Source organism: Aotus nancymaae, unplaced genomic scaffold (assembly GCF_030222135.1).
Source record: "Aotus nancymaae isolate 86718 unplaced genomic scaffold, 86718_ANA_hifiasm-v0.15.2.pri h1tg000041l, whole genome shotgun sequence".
NCBI classification, from domain to species: Eukaryota; Metazoa; Chordata; class Mammalia; order Primates; family Aotidae; genus Aotus; species Aotus nancymaae.
This window is the reverse complement of record NW_026988455.1, coordinates 23,924,841-23,942,440: the sequence shown is the minus strand read 5'-3', so window position 1 is coordinate 23,942,440 and position 17,600 is coordinate 23,924,841. Positions and strand designations below refer to the sequence as shown.

At 47.2% G+C, this 17,600-nt stretch overlaps 2 protein-coding genes across 2 annotated transcripts in view; one reads left to right on the top strand and one right to left on the bottom strand.

Moving 5' to 3' along the window:
• The first annotated feature begins 1,323 nt into the window (after window positions 1–1,323).
• Window positions 1,324–2,159, top strand: LOC110568493 (uncharacterized). The gene is given in 4 exon segments (XM_064361592.1): window positions 1,324–1,588; window positions 1,590–1,645; window positions 1,648–1,943; window positions 1,946–2,159. Coding segments are annotated over 4 exon segments (657 nt in total). The 5' UTR covers window positions 1,324–1,445; the 3' UTR covers window positions 2,108–2,159.
• Window positions 2,160–2,470: 311 nt separating this feature from the next.
• SHC3 (SHC adaptor protein 3) overlaps window positions 2,471–17,600 on the bottom strand; it is a 161,909-nt gene continuing 146,779 nt past the window's right edge. The window contains exon 12 of the mRNA XM_012463356.2: window positions 2,471–7,634. Coding sequence (XP_012318779.1) covers window positions 7,506–7,634 — 129 coding nt within the window. The 3' untranslated portion in view covers window positions 2,471–7,505. The remainder of the gene's footprint in view (window positions 7,635–17,600) is intronic.

The window sequence follows — 17,600 nt, the reverse complement described above, 5'->3', positions numbered from 1 at the left end:
TCTGATAATAAAGGCACATTTTCCAATAACCAATTATAACAAGAAGTGCGGCATTACCTAAACTGGGTGTGTCATCTTCCCCTCCTGGGTCACAGGATGACACTTGGGGATGTGATGCCATGCCTGCACTTGGCGATCCCAGGAGCACAGAGATGCACCAGACAGATCATGAAGGGCTCACACTTGGAAACCATTTCCTGACAGAGTGAAGGAGTCCCCGTGGACCCATTGAAAGTGAGGAGGGAATTTAAGCTAATTCTCTTCACCTGCTGTGTTGTCAGATCGCCAAAAGATTGACCAGATAACTTAGGTTTTACCATTTGTCATAGAACAAAGATTAGAGAACTTGAAACTCGTTTTGTATTTCCACTCCTCAGGGATGTCCAAAAAGCCAATTCTGTTTCAGTACAAAGTAGAAAGTGGTGAATACACCAAGACGTAGACCATTACAGCAATTCTTTTTGCTTCACAAAAGTTAATGGAAACAAAACAATTTTCAAATAATACTCATCTGTCAATATGTATAATTTGCCATCCAAATGCTTTTTAAAAAGTTACTTATTATTACACATTAAATTTACATGGAGTTGTCTCCTAATCCTGGGATTTTAACACCAAATGTTTAATTCTGAATACAAAGAAACATTCACATACCTAATTTTACAATATTCTGGAACAAGTTATATTCAAAAGTCAAATGAACAGAGAACATTCCACTTGCAACCAACACATAGTTGTTAAAAAAATTAACCCATTAATATTTAAAGACAGATTTACCTATTAATGTCTGTTTTAATTGTCACTTGATTTGGTGGTTAGAAACTTTGGTTATGGTGAAAATGTCCACGTGAGTGCAAATTCATTACCTCAAAGCTCAGGACCACAGCATTCCTTCCCCGTGTGTATATTTTTCTGTCTGCAGTATTTCAAGGTAAGACAAAAAAATAGACACTTAAAATTGTATGAGATTTTATTCCTGGTGCTTTTCAGCAAGAACCATTTTTCTAGCCCTAGGGAAGGAGCCTGTGTGTTTTGGGCCTGAGGGATTCATCTATTCGGAGCATCTGTGACAGCCAGAGGGAGGAAAGAAGGGAGGCTGGGATTGCCTCCCGCCTCTTCTAGCATCTCTACTGCTAGTGGCAACTCCAGGCTGTCACTCCCCATCCGGAGCCTTCCATGCTCTCCTCCATGCCACAAACACTCAGTTGCCTGCAGTGCAAAGCCTCCAGAGTCCCCAAACTGACCTGGGCACTCTGCTCTTGCTGGTTCTAGTGAACCTGCACTAGGGCTTGTCACACACCAACATCTTTGTGTGTGTGTGTGTGTGTGTGTGTGTCTTTATTTCTTTCTAGGTTATAAACTCAGGCAGAGTTATAACCTTATACATTTGCTTCTCTATCTCTCGATCCCAGTACAGGGCCAGCCACATATTAACTAATGCATGAATGAGGCCAAGAAGCTGGCTAGAAATGCCAAGAAACTGTGCCAAATATATGCATCTGCACCTGGGAATACACCAAAGCATGACATCATGAGCACGGCTTCCTCCACCATACCTTCCCTTTCTGCTCCTTCCCCACTGGCCTCATGGCTATGCATGGCTGCATGAACAAAGATCTAAATCTAGACTTGTGTTATCCTCCCCTTCTCTTGTCACATTTATCCTCCTCTACCCTCTTCTTTCTTTATCTTCCCCTGCTGGCTTCTCTGTCATTTCCCACAGTGGGTTCCCCCAACCCCTGTCCTCATGTCCTGTTCCTGTTCCCTTTGTACCGGGTCCCACATCCAGCGGCATCCAGGACCATCCTCCATGGCTGATGCCACGACCTGCCAATTCCCAAATTCTTCACATTTGTTTGACTTCCTGGTTGTCCTTGTTAGTTGTAAAACCAAAGCCCAGGGAGGAGTCCCAAGGTGCACAGCACAGAGCCAATCTGCATGTGCACACAGAGCTGCAGATCCGTTTTTAATCAACGTAAGTATATGCATGTATGTATATACATATGCAATTCACATTCACAAGTCTTGGTATAAAGTTGCAATTTTTCTGGCTGCTATAAAATGTGCCAGTTTTAAAACTGTGCATTTGTTGCTTGCAAACTTATAAATATGTATAAACCCCATTATAAATAAATTGTGGTTGGCAGATGGCATTTAAGCTGCCAGCAATGGTTGCATGGAGTTATAAATGCTTATTAATTCTCCACTTCTAAATTCACAGCACGGACCCTGGGATCTGTGACATGAAGTGGTGTGAAAACATAATTATAAATTAGAGGGAGGAACCGTCAATAAGAGACAGGTAAGGGCTGGAAACTCACCAGTGAGTGGTTCTCAAAATCAAGACTTCAGAGCAGCTGCACCAGCATCACTTTGAGATATTTTTTTGAAATGTAAATTCTCAGACCCCACTCCAGACCTAGGGAGTCAGGAACTTGGCGGGGGTAAGGGCAGGGAGGGGGTTGGGGGTTGGGGGGTTTGGGGGTTGGGGGGGTAGCAGGGGGTAGCAGGCCTGCAGTCTGTGTCTGAACCAGCTCACAAGCTAGTTCTGATGCCTGCCTTCCACTCAGGTCTGCTTGTCATGCATGCCTGTCTCTTGGCCCAAGGACTTCTCCGGCTTGGGAAGTATGCTTAGGTGTGTGCAGGGCCAGTCAGAAATTGTTTCCAGAAACAGCCTTCCATCAGTGATAGACTTGGTGAATAAATACCCCAGCTGTCACCCCATTTTGCTTGATTAACTCTGGGGTGTCAGCTCTGTCTCTCGGGGTTTCCCAGTGGGATTCGGCTCCAGTTGTGCACATCACGGTAACTTACTTGATAATGTACGCCTTCCTCGTCAGCTTCCTTCTCTCCCTACTCCTGGGATCTTCACTCAAATAAACTACATGACCCTCAAGTCCTCTCTCAGGGTCTCCTTCTGGAGGAACCCCAACTAAGACAGAGGAAACAGAAACACTGCCTCTCCCATCTGAATGACTCAGGCTTTTACGCATCTTGAGAGGGAGCACAGATGTAGAACCTGGGGAGGGAAGCACTCCTTGCCGTTTCTATGGGGGGCGAGCTTTACGTGCAGGCCCAGGACGCTGTGAGTGCTGTGCTCTTTCCTAAGTTGATCCCCAGCCCCTTGCATGGCTCCAGTTTCATCTGAAAGGTAGGGCCCCCGCTGTGCTGTCTTACCAAGGTCCCTTCCCTGTGATCCTGAGTTAGGGTCAAGAATCAATGCTGACTTCAACCACAATAAGCACCCCTATGAGAGGCCCAGCCGGCCTCCGCAGGACAGTTCTAGGAGCTGACAGTTCTAGGTTGGCACTATGTCCAGGAGTGGGTTTATCCACTTGGTCTTTCTTGGAGGCAGCTTTGAAAGTTCCACCGGAGAACCTGAGTGTTACTCTGAAACCCACTGCGAAGGCCTGTCTGGGTCCTGCAACGACCTCTTCGCAATCTTTCCACAATCCTCCCACCCACCCCCCATCCTATTGTCACCGTCCACAGAAAGGGATTTATGGACGGCACACAAACTTGGACCAGTGAGAGAGAACCGAGGGGCACGTTGGGAATGCAGAATTTTAGAAAGTCATTGCACTTTATATGTTTCACATACTTGTCAATCCCCAGCACTCTCTCAAGCTGGGAACATGTGTAGCCCTGCGGTGTAGAGCACGCCAAGGCTCAAAGAAATCCAGCAACCCGCCTGAGTCCATGCCATCTGGGTGTGCCAGGGTGGAGGCTGGAGGGAGGTATCTACTCGTGGCCAGCGCTGCCCCTGTTTTGGGAAGGCCTACAGTCTGAGGCTTCTGCCCAGCTCAGCCCAACAGAAAGGACATGTGTGACTGCCTTCAGGTGGAAACGAGGCCCTAGACATCCATATTGAAGCACTGCTTATAGAAAGAAGCTACCCAAGCGTCGGATGTTACTGAAAAGGAAAGCTTCATTTCGGGAGCTGGGGGCCATCCTCAGAATGCCAGCACCAGGCGTGGCGGCTGGGCTGGACACACATGCCCACTGTGCCCCCAGCACATGGACCGTTTAGAGTCCATGTTCCCCTGGGCCTGTCCTTCCTTCTAAGTTAGGGCTTTACCTACACACATGGTTTGTCATTTTCTATCTTCATTAGAAATTACTCACCTGCAGGAAGCCCTTCACCTGCAGGAAGCCCTAAAAAGGCCATATGTGGCCCAGTCAGGCCTTTGTCCATTACCCCAACATTAAAGATGGCCTGAGAAAATAGCCACTCGCTCATCAAGGCTGAGAGGACACCCAGTCTTTAGACCCCTCAAATATAAAAGCAGTAACAGTGGTGTCTTAAGCACAGGATTTAAGATTGAGTCATTTGACTGCGGTGTTTATCACCTGCCCACCCGATTCTCCAGTGAGCTACTCAGAGGCTACCTTGGAGGGTCAAGAATTAAAGCTGACTTCAACCACAGTGAGCACCCCCATGAGAGGCCCAGCCAGCCTCTACAGGACAGAGATGTCATTTGAAGCACAGCTGATTCATTCATAGGGAGAGGAAAGCTGGGTAGGGGTCTCCAGGGCCACTCTGTAAGGGCAGAGGGGCCGTTTTAGGACTGCCGGCCCCTATCTTGTACTTCCAGAAGACACAGAGTTCTGGGTTAAGTGTTGGGGTGCCCACTGGAGGGGCAGCAGGGCCCAGGCGCACTCTGCAGGCTCAGGGTGGCCCAGCACAGCAGCAGCGACTGTGTCCTGGAAGCCTGAGGCCCTGGAAGGCAGGGTGTAGTGCCGCTCCCCCTGTGTTTATTGTTCAGCTTCCTGCCTTGCCCAGGCAGAGATGTGGTCTGAGAAAGCAGGGAAAAGAGGGGCCCAGGCTAGATAAGGAGGAGGCTCCATTGCCTTTGCCTTGGAATCCTGAGCTCAAAGCACAGGCTGGCACACAGCAGGGCTCAGGAAACGCTGAGTGAGCCGAAGAGCGCTGCAGCCAGATGACAACATGGCCTCAGCAAGGTGCAGCACCAGCCCCTGCCTCAGTTTCCCCATGTGTCAGTGAGGTTCACAGGAATGGCCCAGCACACGGTGCTGGAGGGAAGAGTTGAGATAACTAACGTGCGCTCTAACACGCTTTACAAATGGAAGGGAACAAAGATTAGAAAATCGCTGCCATCTGCTATGTCTGAAGCCTGTTCACTTCACTGGCACTATTCTAGTGTAATCAACCTTATAATCCAAGCTTAAAAATATATTTTTAAGCTTTAATATATTTATTTTGAATTAATATTAAAAAGAAAAAATTTGACTCCAATACTTTTTATTTTCTAAATTGATTCTCATGCAAAAAAAAAAATTATATATATTTTCTGTCACCATTGAACTAGACACTGACTTCACAGCAAGAGCTACTAAAGCTGCAGATTACCATTCAAGTCCCCCCAAGAGAAAAATAAAGGAAATCAAATGCTACAGCATTCACGGCTCCTAACTCGCATTTCCTGTTTTGCTATTCTCCCTGAACATTATAATAGCATTTTGACCTTTCACAAGAGGGGAATGCACGAATGTTAAAAGAAGGTCATTTTGCACATTTTTCTATGTGGTACACATTCATGCACAGGTGGGTCAGAGCTGCGTGCGTCTCTCCAGGGCTCCAGGCCTTCCAGAGGACAGATGTGCAGGGCAGCTCTCGGAGCACCCCAGTCTGCGCTGTCTTGGGGCAGGAGGCTGATGCAGCTGCTGCCGGCACCCCCTGCAGCCCTCTGCTTCTGGATCACTGAGTAGAACATCCACATGATGCCTGAAGCCAAAACCATTTCAGGAAGCAGCAGGGCAGTCTAGATTAGTGCCAGACTCTCCAGAGTTTCAATCCACTGCAGAACATTCTAGAACACTGACTTCACTGTCATCTCTAATTCATTAGACCCTCAAAGGGCAAAAGCCCCCAGCGAAGGCTGGGGTCTGCCCTGACTCATCCTCACTGGTTAGCTCTAACGGGTCCTTCCATCTGGCCACACACACACCCCAGGGCAGAAATGGGGCTCATGCCATGGGCATTAGAGCTTAGCAGTATTATTCTCTGCCAGACTGTTCAGTCACCTCGTAACTCTCCTTACGGGATCAGATCTATCACTATCTAACTCTAAGTGTATTCAGGGTGTCTTCCTGTTCCACTGACCCGCACCGTACAGGGTGCTATGCCCTGGGGGGTCTCACCAGAAAGACAGCCAAGCTGCCAATGAGCAAATGGATCCATCTGTTTTTTAAAGGCTATCTGTCAAAATCACAGGGTGGTCTCAGCCCAGATAATATTTAAAAGCTAGAAACATTGCCAGCTTTCTAACACCAAATGACTTCTCAGGAAATGACAGTATTTTACCTGGAAGGAAGGGAATCAAGACAAAGAGTGGGTTGGGGCGCATGCCCTTCCCTGCAGCGACTGGGAAACCTTGTTGTAGGGACAGCAGGCTTTTCCCCCATCCCTCACTCCAGAGGCGGAACGGCAAATGGATTCCAGTGACTCCTGGGGCTGGGTCAGGTCTCTGGCACACGCAGCCCCAGGAGCCTCCGTGCCTGAGTCTCTGGGACTGAGCTCTGGAATGGGACCTACTCTTGCTCTCACACAGGCTTCTCCCCCATTGAATATAAAGCGGGAGGGAAACTTTGCTTGCAACTACCACAAGCAGCCTATAGTCAACTACTGACTAGAAGGAGACACAGACCAGGAGTTCGCCCCGACTGCCCCTTCTACAAATATCCATTTTAGCATTAGATGCACGAGAACAGGGAAGCATTTGTCAACCAATATTTTGATTGGTGAGGCTTTTTTTGGTGCCATTTTTGGCATGAAATGAATTCCCAGGTACTCCTCACGTAACTGGGATCAAGGGTGACAGGGTCCTGTGCTCAGCAGGACCCAGAGGAGCTGGAGTGCCACCTGCTCTTTAGTGAAGCTGCAGCGAGTCGTCTGTGGCGTGCAGTGCAGGGAGCACAGGAGGTGTCCTGGGGAGGCCAAGGGACGATGCCCACTCCCTCCAGCAAGCACAGCCGTGCCTCAGAACCAGTGTCTCTTAGCTTTCAGTGCAGGGCTATGCACGCTCTGGGCAGCACGCCTCACGATTCCGTCACAATTCTGCATTTCTAGTCCCCTCCAATTGTGCTTATTAGGTAAAACTGCAGGCTACATACACCTTTCTAGTGGCATTTCGCAGCAGAATGGGTCAGTTGAATTAAATTTTTGCCTGGACAACTACAGTCAAACTTTTTTCCATTAAAAACATACAGCACAGAACATTAGTCTTACATCTTTCTTAGTCTTAAAAAATATAAATATAGAGGGATAATTTGTACAGGATGTATAGGTATGTACACCTTTAATATGCATATGAGAAATTCAGAACCAAGTTTATGAAACTTGACCTTAGAAGCAGCCTTCTTTCTGGAGCTGTTCAAGAAGACTCTGAGCCACAGGCATCTGCCCCAGTTCCTAGAGCCCCGATTGCAGCCCACTCCGGGTCCTCCTGACCTGGTGCGCAGTGCTGGGAGCAGCGCCGGCCGGGTCACTGCTTCCTCTCCACTGGCTGCTGGAGGCACAGCTCACTCCCTGCAGAGACGATGGGCAGGCTGCTCTCTAGGTGGTGGTTGATGAGGTGGCTGATACTGTCGAAGACTCTGTCTTTTGTCCGGATCTATGAAGGAAGCAAAGGAAGGTTAAGCACATCCCACAGGCAGCAAAAAGAGAACACGCTTTGCTCAGAATCAGCCAGACCATCGGAACTGGCCCAGAAGGAGAGGGGGAGGGGACAAGGGGCTTCCCCCACTTTAGAGATGCTGTCTGCAAAGATCCTGGTCACTAGCAATGGCCAGCGCATTTCATTGGCTGGGCTCACCTCCAAACCACTTGAACACCTTTCAGTAACCATAAGCCCAGGCCTCTGGGACTGAGCTCTGGAATGTCCCAGCCCACTGTCCTATAGGCATGGCCTTCCCAACCTTCACCACCAGGGCCACTCACCTCTCTCTCCTGCTCCCTCCCTGGCTCTCTCAGGATAGCCTTACAGTGGGATCTGCTGGCTCCCATGCCCCTCCCACCTCCAGGCCTTTGCATGGCCATCTCCCAGCCCAGAATGTGTTTCTTCCATGTGAGCCTGGCCCCACCTCGATGCCAACACCTCCAGGCAGCCTTCCTTCCTCCCTAGGCATCCTGGGTACCCATCAGGGGCAAGCCCCATAGTTCACCAGAGGAGCCCCTGTTGCCCCTGCAGTCCCCCACCGGAGGGTGAGCCAGGCAGGGTCAGAGGTACAGGTTCCATGTTCCTGGGCTTTCAGTTCTACAGCCTGCCCATAAACTTTTCCTGAATAAATTAATGCTGGGGGTCAGCGGGGAGAGGAGGTTGAACACACTGCCCTGCTTGCTGGCCTGCACGTGGCCCCTGAGGTCCATCAGCCATCTCCACCCTGAGCCAGCACATCTAAAGATAAAGCTCACACTTGAAAAAGGTGGGGTGGCGCCTGTCAGGAGCAGTCTTTCGAGGAGTTTGGGACACAATCCCCTGGGATTTGCACCCTTGAGAAGTGGGAGATGGCGGCAGGAAGCAGACACCTGGCTAGGTCCATTCACCCTCACAGGCCACCATCAAGGCTGTGCTTGAGGGTCAATGGAATTCCCTGGCTTTACTCTCCAGCCTTAGTGGGGGTCCTCTCTTCATCAGTGTGTGCAAATGAGTTTCCAGGAGCCCATCCTCTCATGGGACAGCCTGCTCTCCTCACCCTCCTGCAGGGACTCCCAAGGCAATGTTCATCCTCCTCACTGTTTTCCCCAATATTCTCTTTTCCCCAAACTTATATTGTCACTCCTGCCTCCACTAATGTGGCCACTCTTTCTTCTCCCCCTCCATCAACCTACCAAAGAAATATCAATCTCTGGACTTCCAACCCCATTCCCACCCCACCCCTAATCTATACTTCCGGTGGGCGTATTAGAAATCGCTACCCAAGGTGCTTTGAGAAGCTCACACTATCTGCTCATGGCTCTACTGATTCACAGCTGAAGGAACAGAAAAACTTCGAAGTTAGAATGTTTTCCTCCTGCAGGAACCCTTCCCACCATCTCTGTAAGCACCGGAGGGAGAAGAGATCTCTGCACCAGAGAGTGTCCCGATCCTTGGTCACTAAACCTCACTAAGGGTGTAACCTGTTGGGCAAGTTCAGAAAGGAAGCTTTTTGCAAGACTTTCCAGCATCACTGAGGCTGTTTAATTCTCTTGGGGCTCCTCAGCACTCCTACCCCAGAAAAACCCCCTGAGTAACTCAAGCAGCATACTTATTTGGAAGCTGGGGGCATCAAGGAACTCAGCTTGAGACCAGTAATGTTGGGGTGTTGCCTTAATGCTGATTCCTTATTCTCATTCCTTAATGACTGACACGAATGTAAGTTCTGGGTGAACTGGACTAAGTGAAGACCGGTTTAGGGCAGGGAAGCATCCGAGACAATAGTCTCAATCTGTTCTCACCTCCAAACCTCCTGAGGACCTTTCAGTAGCCACAACCCAGGCCCCAGGCCAATTTCATAAGGAGCTCTGGGTGGGGCCTGGGCACCAGGTGTCTTAGGCACCTCCAATGATTCCAACATGCTGCCAAAGTTGAGAACCACCAGTTAGCATATTTCAGTATATAGGCTGGCCAACACAAACACACATCTATGAATTTACTGCCTAAGGAAATAGAGAGGGTAGTTCACTTCATTGCCATAAATACTCAAGTCTGGCTCCTGCCCAGAGAACTTATAGACAACAGCACTGTTTGTGTGGACCCACCTGTTATGCACTAGAAATGCTGACGGCTGAGTAAAACTACTAGGCAGCCAGGACAAACCTAGACTCCAGACACACCTGCATTAAGACACATGGAATGTTAACCCCAGACAGCCAGGGGAGGCTGTGCGCAGTAAAGAGGAAATAAAAATCCAGATGAAAGCCTTCCTTCTAGTCAGGCTACAAAGAGACTAAACTGTGCACATACTAGAAATTAAGAAAAGTCTAAAATTAATCATCTAAGCTTCCACCTTAGGAAACTGGAAAAAGAAGAACAAATCAATCTGAAGTAAGCGGGAGGAAAGAAATAATGACACAAATTAGGGCAAAATTCATCAAATTGAAAACAGGAAATCAGTAGAAAAAAATTAATGAAACCAAAAGCTGGTTCTTTGAAAATGTCAATAAAATTGATAAGCCTATAGCCAGGCTAAGAGAAAAGATATAACACTCAAATTGTCAATATAAGACAGAAAAAAGGAGGTACCATAACAGATCCCATGAACATTAAAAAGACAATAAAGAAATACAGAAATAACGGAATTCAACTTTATGACAGGTTTATCAGGGTCTCATTTGCATTTGATTTACAATATTCCCAACATATGATATGTTTATTGGGATGTAAGCCCATCCCAACTTGAGGAGCACCTGTATTATGAATGACTCTATGCTCATAAATTTGATAATCTAAATAAAAAATTTCTTGAAAGACAAAATCTGCAAAAAGTCACACAAGAGGAAATAAACAATTGGAATAGGCCTATGTCTATTAAAGAAATTGAACCAATAATTAATAACCTTCCAAAAGAGAAAGCACAAAGCCTAGATGTGTTCACTGGTGAATTCTATCAAGCATTTAAGGAATAATTTATTTCAATTCCCTACAATCTTTCTCAGAAGACAGATTCAGAGAACATACTTCCTCATGCTATGAAGGCAGCATTACCTTAATACCAAATCCAGACAAAGACATTAAAAGAAAACTATAGCCCAATATCTCTCATAAACAGAGATGCACAAATGCTCAACAAATATTAGCAAATTGAACCCAACGATGTATAAAAAGAAGTACGCACCACAACCAAGTGGAATTTATTTCAGGTATGCAAAGTTGGTTCAATATTCAGAAATCAGTTACTTTTATCCATCATGTTAAAGATGAAAAATCACATGATTATATCAATAGACGCAGACAAAGCATTTGACAAAAATCCAACACCCTTAACAAGAGTTGTTTTTTAAAGTTCTTTTAAAAAAGGTCTTTTTTAAAAAACAAAACAAAAAAAATCTCTTGATAAAGTAGGAAAGGAAATTCCTCAACTTGATAAAGAATATCTATGGGCTGGGCATGGTGGCTTATGCCTGTAAACCCAGCACTTTGGAAGTCTGAGACAACTGATCATTTGAGGTCAGGAGTTCAAGATCAGCCTGGCTGACACAGTGAAACCCATCTCCACTAAAAAAAAATTCAAAAATTAGCTGGACGTCATGGTGGGTACCTGTAATCCCACCTACTGGGGAGACTGAGGCAGGAGAATAGCTTGAACCCAGAAGATGGAGGCTGAAGTGAGTCAAGATTGCACCACTGCACTCCAGCCTTTTTTTTTTTTTAACTCTGTCTCAAAAAAAAAAAAATCTACCGAAAAACCCTACAGTTAACATTATATCTGATGGCAAGAAACTCAAAGATCAAGAACAAGACAAGGATGTTCCCTCTCACCACTCCAATTCAATATTGTACTGGAAGTCCTAGTATTCCAATGAAAACCTACAGAATTTCTTTTTTTATTTCATTTTTGTAAACCATTATTGCTAAAAAATGTGTTACCATTTTTAGGTAGTGATCCCCAAGGTTTCAAAGCAGCTTAATTAAAATATGCCTCTTCTCTAGAGGCTGGGGAAAAAGTGCACACTTGACTCTGTGTGGCCTATGGTCAGCAGGCATCATCCCCAGTGTCCAAAAGTGAGACAGTAAGACAGAAAGGAAATAAAAGATATACTGATTGGGAAAGAAGAAATGAAGCTGCCTTTGTTCACAGATGGCATGACTGTCTAGAAGAAAATCTGAAAGAATCAACAAAAAAATCTCCTTGAACTAATTGTGATTATAGTAAGGCTGCAGGATATAAGGTAAATATACAAAAGTCAATCACTTTCCTATATATCAGCAATGAACACACAGAATTTAAAATTTAAAATGCAATACCATTACATTAGCACCCCTGAAAATGAAATATTTTGGTATAAATCTAACAAAATGCCTACAATATCTATATGATGAAAACTACAAAAGTCCTGTAAAAGAAATCAAAGAAGAACTAAATAAATAAGGAGGTGTTTCATGTTTATGGATAGGAATACTCAATATTGTCAAGATGTCAGTTCTTTACAATATTTACTAAATAATATCAAATAAAGTCTATTTAAAAACAAAAAGAATAAATGAATATTCAGCTTGAGAGCATTGGAGGGGACTAGGTTTTTAGGGGGAGAAGCTGGAGGAGGTGAGGTTTTACAAAGAAATGAAAGCAACATCTCCTACTTCTAAAACAAGGCCACTTGGGAGCCTCTGGAATCATTCATGGTAAGGAATTTCTTCTTTTGATTTGACTTTTGCAGACTGTTACTGTTAAAAATGTGTACCGTTTTTAGGTAGCTATCCCCAAGCTTTCACAGCAGCTTAATCAAAATATGCCTCTTCACTAGGCTAGGGCAGAAATGCACACTCAGCTCTGTGTGGCCTGTGGTCAGCAGGCATCACCCCCAGTATCCAAAAGTAAAGAGAGTGGGGGTGAAAGATGGGGAGGTGACAAGGGGTTGGAAGGTGGAAGATAGGAAGGGTGGGGGTGAGAGGTGAAGGTGGAGGGTGAGAAGCAATGGGGCAGGGAGACAGTGAGCCAGTTGTGGGGCAGGTTTCTTTGTGCCACATTGTGGGTGTGGGGACCTCTGTGATCTGTGGACAACAGCAGGTCTGGCTTGTCATTTTCATTCTTCCCGCTGGGCCTACCTCAGGACTCCCCAGGTGGTGGGTGGGAAGGTGAGGGCTCCTGCTCTGGCTGTGACCTATGTTGAAGTCAAAGTAGGACAAAACAGGGACAATTTCTGGTGCCAGGCTCTAGGAGGACACTAAACAGAATGAGATGGATAAATCATCCTAACAGAAGCCCTTGCAGGGGTTGGCAGAAGACTGCCCTCATGTGCAGTGGGAGACACAGGCCCAGGAGGAGAGCGAAGTGGGCGGGCCAACCTCAGGATGTGGGTGTTGTGAGTGGAACGTACAGGCGTGGGGCGGGGGCCACAGGTGAGTCCCCCTCACTGACTCTCCATGTCTCCTCCATCAGTAGTGACTAAGCTGGGCACTGATGTCTGTTTGCAGGGCCGTCACTGGGTCTGGGTGGAGCTTTGCCATTGGGTGCCATAGCTTGGTGATCCTCCAAAGTGCCCAGTGGTGGAAGGATGCAGGGGAGAGCCTCCTGCCCTCTGGTGGCACACATGGGTCTCAAGAGGACACTCCGGGCTTGGGGAGGTGCCCAGGGGAGTGGTAGGGATCTGCTGAGCTGCAAGCCCAGTTTGACCTCACAGGGACATTGTGCACTGAGCTTCCATACCCACACAGGAGATACAGGCCAGCTGCACCAGCCTTCTGGAAAACTAATATTCTAGCAGAATCAGGTTGGTAACTTTTGTTCTAACTGTATGGAAAGCACACTCGTTGCTAGTGTTGACTATCACTGCCAGTTCTACCTTAAAAATGATTCAGGAGCTCTGCAGCTGGATAGAGGGGTAGTCTCCTACCCCAGGGAAAAGTCCAGGCTACCTTGGGGACTGCGCCATCTCCATGAGACCTCCAGGGCGACATGTAATGAGTCACTGCTCAAGAAACTGCAAAGAAGCCTTCACTCAGCTGCCACAGTGGGGAGGATGATGATGTCCTCAGTGACCAAAGACAGCACCAGATCTGCTCACAGAGTAGAGGGCCTAGGCCCAGGTCACTTCTGGAAAAGCACAGCTGTCCCACAAAACTAACCTGATACCTGTGTAAAAACCCACAAACCAGAAGCAAAGCAGGTGGAGAGAAGGCAGTACCTCAGGAAGGTGAGCAGTGCCTCTCCCTGAACCCTGCCTGGATGCCGGGGCTCACCTGCCTTGGGCCATCCCAGGTGAGGCTCCTCTGTCCTTCACCAAATGGAAACTGAGTATTTCCAGCACTCCTTGGGGCCAGTAGAACACAGAGCCAGGAATTTGAACCTTGAGAGCTGGAGGGCTCCTTCCACATTGCCTGGTGTTGCCCTCTTAAGACATTTCTTTCTCAGCCATGGAACACCTGCCACACAGAGCGCTACCTGGATGCCCAGGATATCAGACTCAGGAATAAAATGGGAGGAGGCTGGCCCTGGAGCACTCTCAGGACCCTGCCTGCCCCTGGGGGCTTCCAGAGAAGGACTGTGGGGTGATCTTTCCCACTCAGAACTTCCACTGGATGGGTAAGTCACATGACTTACCTGAGCCAGAGGTGACTGAATGGGCTGTGTAATTTCCATATTTCCTTTGCAGTGAACAAAGACACAATGCCAATAAGAGAAGTCAGCTGGTCCTCCAGCAAACAGAGCAGAGGCCTTGGTTCATTTTGCTGAACAGGGAACTCCGCTCCCCACCACACCCCAGCAGGTCTGGGCCATGATCTTAGTCAAGGCCCAGGGCAGGAACCAGAAAAGCCTCAGGCACTATTTAAACACTTTGACGGTCCCCTCAGGGCTCCAGGGGCCTAGAGGGAGATGCAAAGACACGTCAGTGCAGGAAGGAAGGGTTGGGCCACACAGTGGAGAAAGCTCAGACCACCTATGTCCCTCACCATTACCTGTGGCTTTGAGGCAGGATAGGTAGTCAAGGAAGTAACCATGTCCTTGGGATGTGGCAACTGTGAGAGGCAGTCAACACAATAAGCCTCAGCATTCACACTGTCACCCAGATAATTCAAGCACAGCTATCTTCAGTAGGGAATTTCCCCCTCTAGAGAGCATGCACACTTTAATTTTACTTGTCCTCAGACTGGTCCTTTGCTCATTATGATGGCAAAAAAAAAAAAACCATATCCCTGAGTGTAGATTTAAGATGCTAATGAGATATGTGACCTATCAACAAGCATGTACAGCTGCTGCGCATGTGCACCCAGAGGACCTCCCTTATAGCAACACCTTTTTCCACTTCCTTATGAATAATCATGTCAGATTCCCATAAAGGGAGTCTCCCTAGTGCCCGTCTTTGCTGTTTCATCCTTATGAGCAGCCTACCCTGAATCCTGTCTCTCAGGGTGTACTGTCTATTCTGCACCTAATTTTCAAAATGTTCTTTTTTCTTTGTATAAATAGCACTGTTCCGCATCTCCCTCGCTGTATATCCCTTGCTTAAATTCTTCTAAATCAAGAAGACAAGAACTGAGGTCTCACAATAGCCGTAAACAGCTTAGAAGGTTTTTGCAGGCATGTAACGGGTTTGAGCAAGTCAGACACTCCTGGCTTTGCCTTCTTTGGAAGGGAGAGCAGGCACAGGCTTCCTCTCTGAGAAGCAAAAACTTAGGAAAAGAGGTCAGCTTGGGGCCTCAGGTCCACCCTGATCTTGGCATGCGAGCTGACTGCCCTTCAGGAGTCAGGAGCCCAGAAAAAACTCCGAGGCTGGCTTGATAAGCCTTATCAACAAAGTCTCTTCGAATTGCTTACAGTATTTTTAATCATCTGAGAAACTCTAAGAGTAGAATAAAATCATCCCACAGATCAAAGCTTCCAGCAGCTAAGTGGGAAGGAATCAAGGTCCGTGCATTTGGAAAGGCTGGGTTTATTTAGGCCCAAGGATGCTCGGGAACCCAAAAAGCAACTCAAAATGTGGGAAATTAAAATCATTAAGAAGTATGCAGTGTATTCCGATTTCCCAAATCCGCCATTGAGACCATAACCAATCTCATTGTTTCTCTTCTCTGCCACAACCTCCAGAAAACCGCTTGGCTTGGGGGAGGTGGAAATTCTTCCTGGCTACTTCTTTTACTTCCTATTCTTACTTACTTTCCAGAAATTCAGTAGAAAATACTTTTTCAAATTTTATTCATCCAAGCATTTACATGATCCACTTCTGTGTTTAACTGGCCATAGACAGCACGACAGAATCAGAAAGTATGACCATGTAGAGGAAAAACCACTGATCAAGATACCAAAAGTCATCAGTTCAAATCCCGTTTCTACTGCTAACTTGACAAATTACATAACACATCCTTCCTCGTTTTTAAAAGGGTCTGTTGCCTAGACCTGTGGCTATCAACTCTAGCCCCTGAAGGGCTTGTAAAAGCTCAGACTACCGCCTCATCTCCATCCCACACCCCCAGGCCCCAGTCTGAGATCCTGACCCAGCAGGTCTGGGGTAGGAGCTGAGGATCTCATTTCTAAGGAAGCTCTCTGATGCTGACGCTGCTGGACTAATGACTGGCCCAGAACAGCAGTTTGAGCTGTGGGTCTGATTTGTAGTTACCTGCAATGCAACAATGCCTTTCCAGTTCACTCAGCTCCCTCTCACTGTCCAATCAGAAACACAGAGCCCCTCTCAGGATGCTCCCCTGAGGTGTAAACGGCATGGTCAGCCCAAGCCAGTACCCTTGAAGCCCTTTCTCTCCTGGGTACACAAGCAGCATCCTGTGCAATATATTTATTTATTTTTATTTACTTAGAGACAGGGTCTTGCTCTGTCACCCAGGCTGGAGTGCAATGGTATGATCATAGCTCACTGTAGCCTCAACCTCCTGGCTTAAGCCATCCTCCTGCCTCAGCCTCCTGAGTAGCTGAGATGACAGGTGTGCTCTACCACTCCCTGCATGCCTTATTAAGTACTGCCTGTCCTGCCCAGTCCAGTGCAGTGACAAGGGGGGATAAGACAGTTTTGAGCACCTGCCACAATGTGGCCTGTCACCTGCTAATGATACTCCTTATAGCAAGTTACTGAAAAATGGCTATGATGAGTCCTGCTTCACAGGACTGTTTTCATAATGAAAGGATTAATACAAGTGAAGTAGTTAGTATAGTGCATGGCATCAAAGACATGCTGAGGAACAAGCTTTTCCTATTTTCTTACCATGTTGCATAGTTTAACCTTACACTCGAGGTGATGTCATCCCAGAAGGATTCTGAGCAGGGAATGGACATCAGCAGAGCCTCTCGCAGTGTGGGCTGGCTGTCACTGGGAGCCCAGGTGGGTCAGGAGGAAGACACAGCTTGCAGGGATATTTAGGGGGACTTGTTCAGCATCTGAATGCAGAGGATGAGAAGAGAGGTGTGGTGTGGAGGGAAACCCGGGGTGGGGCAGCTGAGGCTGAGGAGGTGGAGACAATGCCTTCCACAGCAGACACCGTGGGCTTCAGTTGCTTGGGAAATGTGTAAGTGGAGTTGCCCTGCGGGCAGTTAGAAATACTGCCCACATCCTCTTGAGGCAGGAGGATGGCTGGAGCCTGGGAGTTTGAAGCTGCAATTTTTTTAAAAAACTGTTTAAAATTTTTCTATTAATGAGGACACTCCATCAATGACAAAATGACTACCTCTGCCCCTTCTAAAGGGTCACATTTCTAGAAGGGGCAAAGCCATCAGATGGGGACATCTTGTGATTAAAACACGAGTTACTCCGGAACAGGTCACACACACACACGCATACACAGAGCAGCTGCCCTTTGCCCACTTTCTCAGCTTCTACTGGATCCACTGAGAGACCCCATCCCACCCCCAGGCTGGTAGGCTCCCGACTGGATCCAGCCTAACCCAGGTGTGACATAGACCTCCCCCAGACATGGACATGCTGCCCAAGCCTC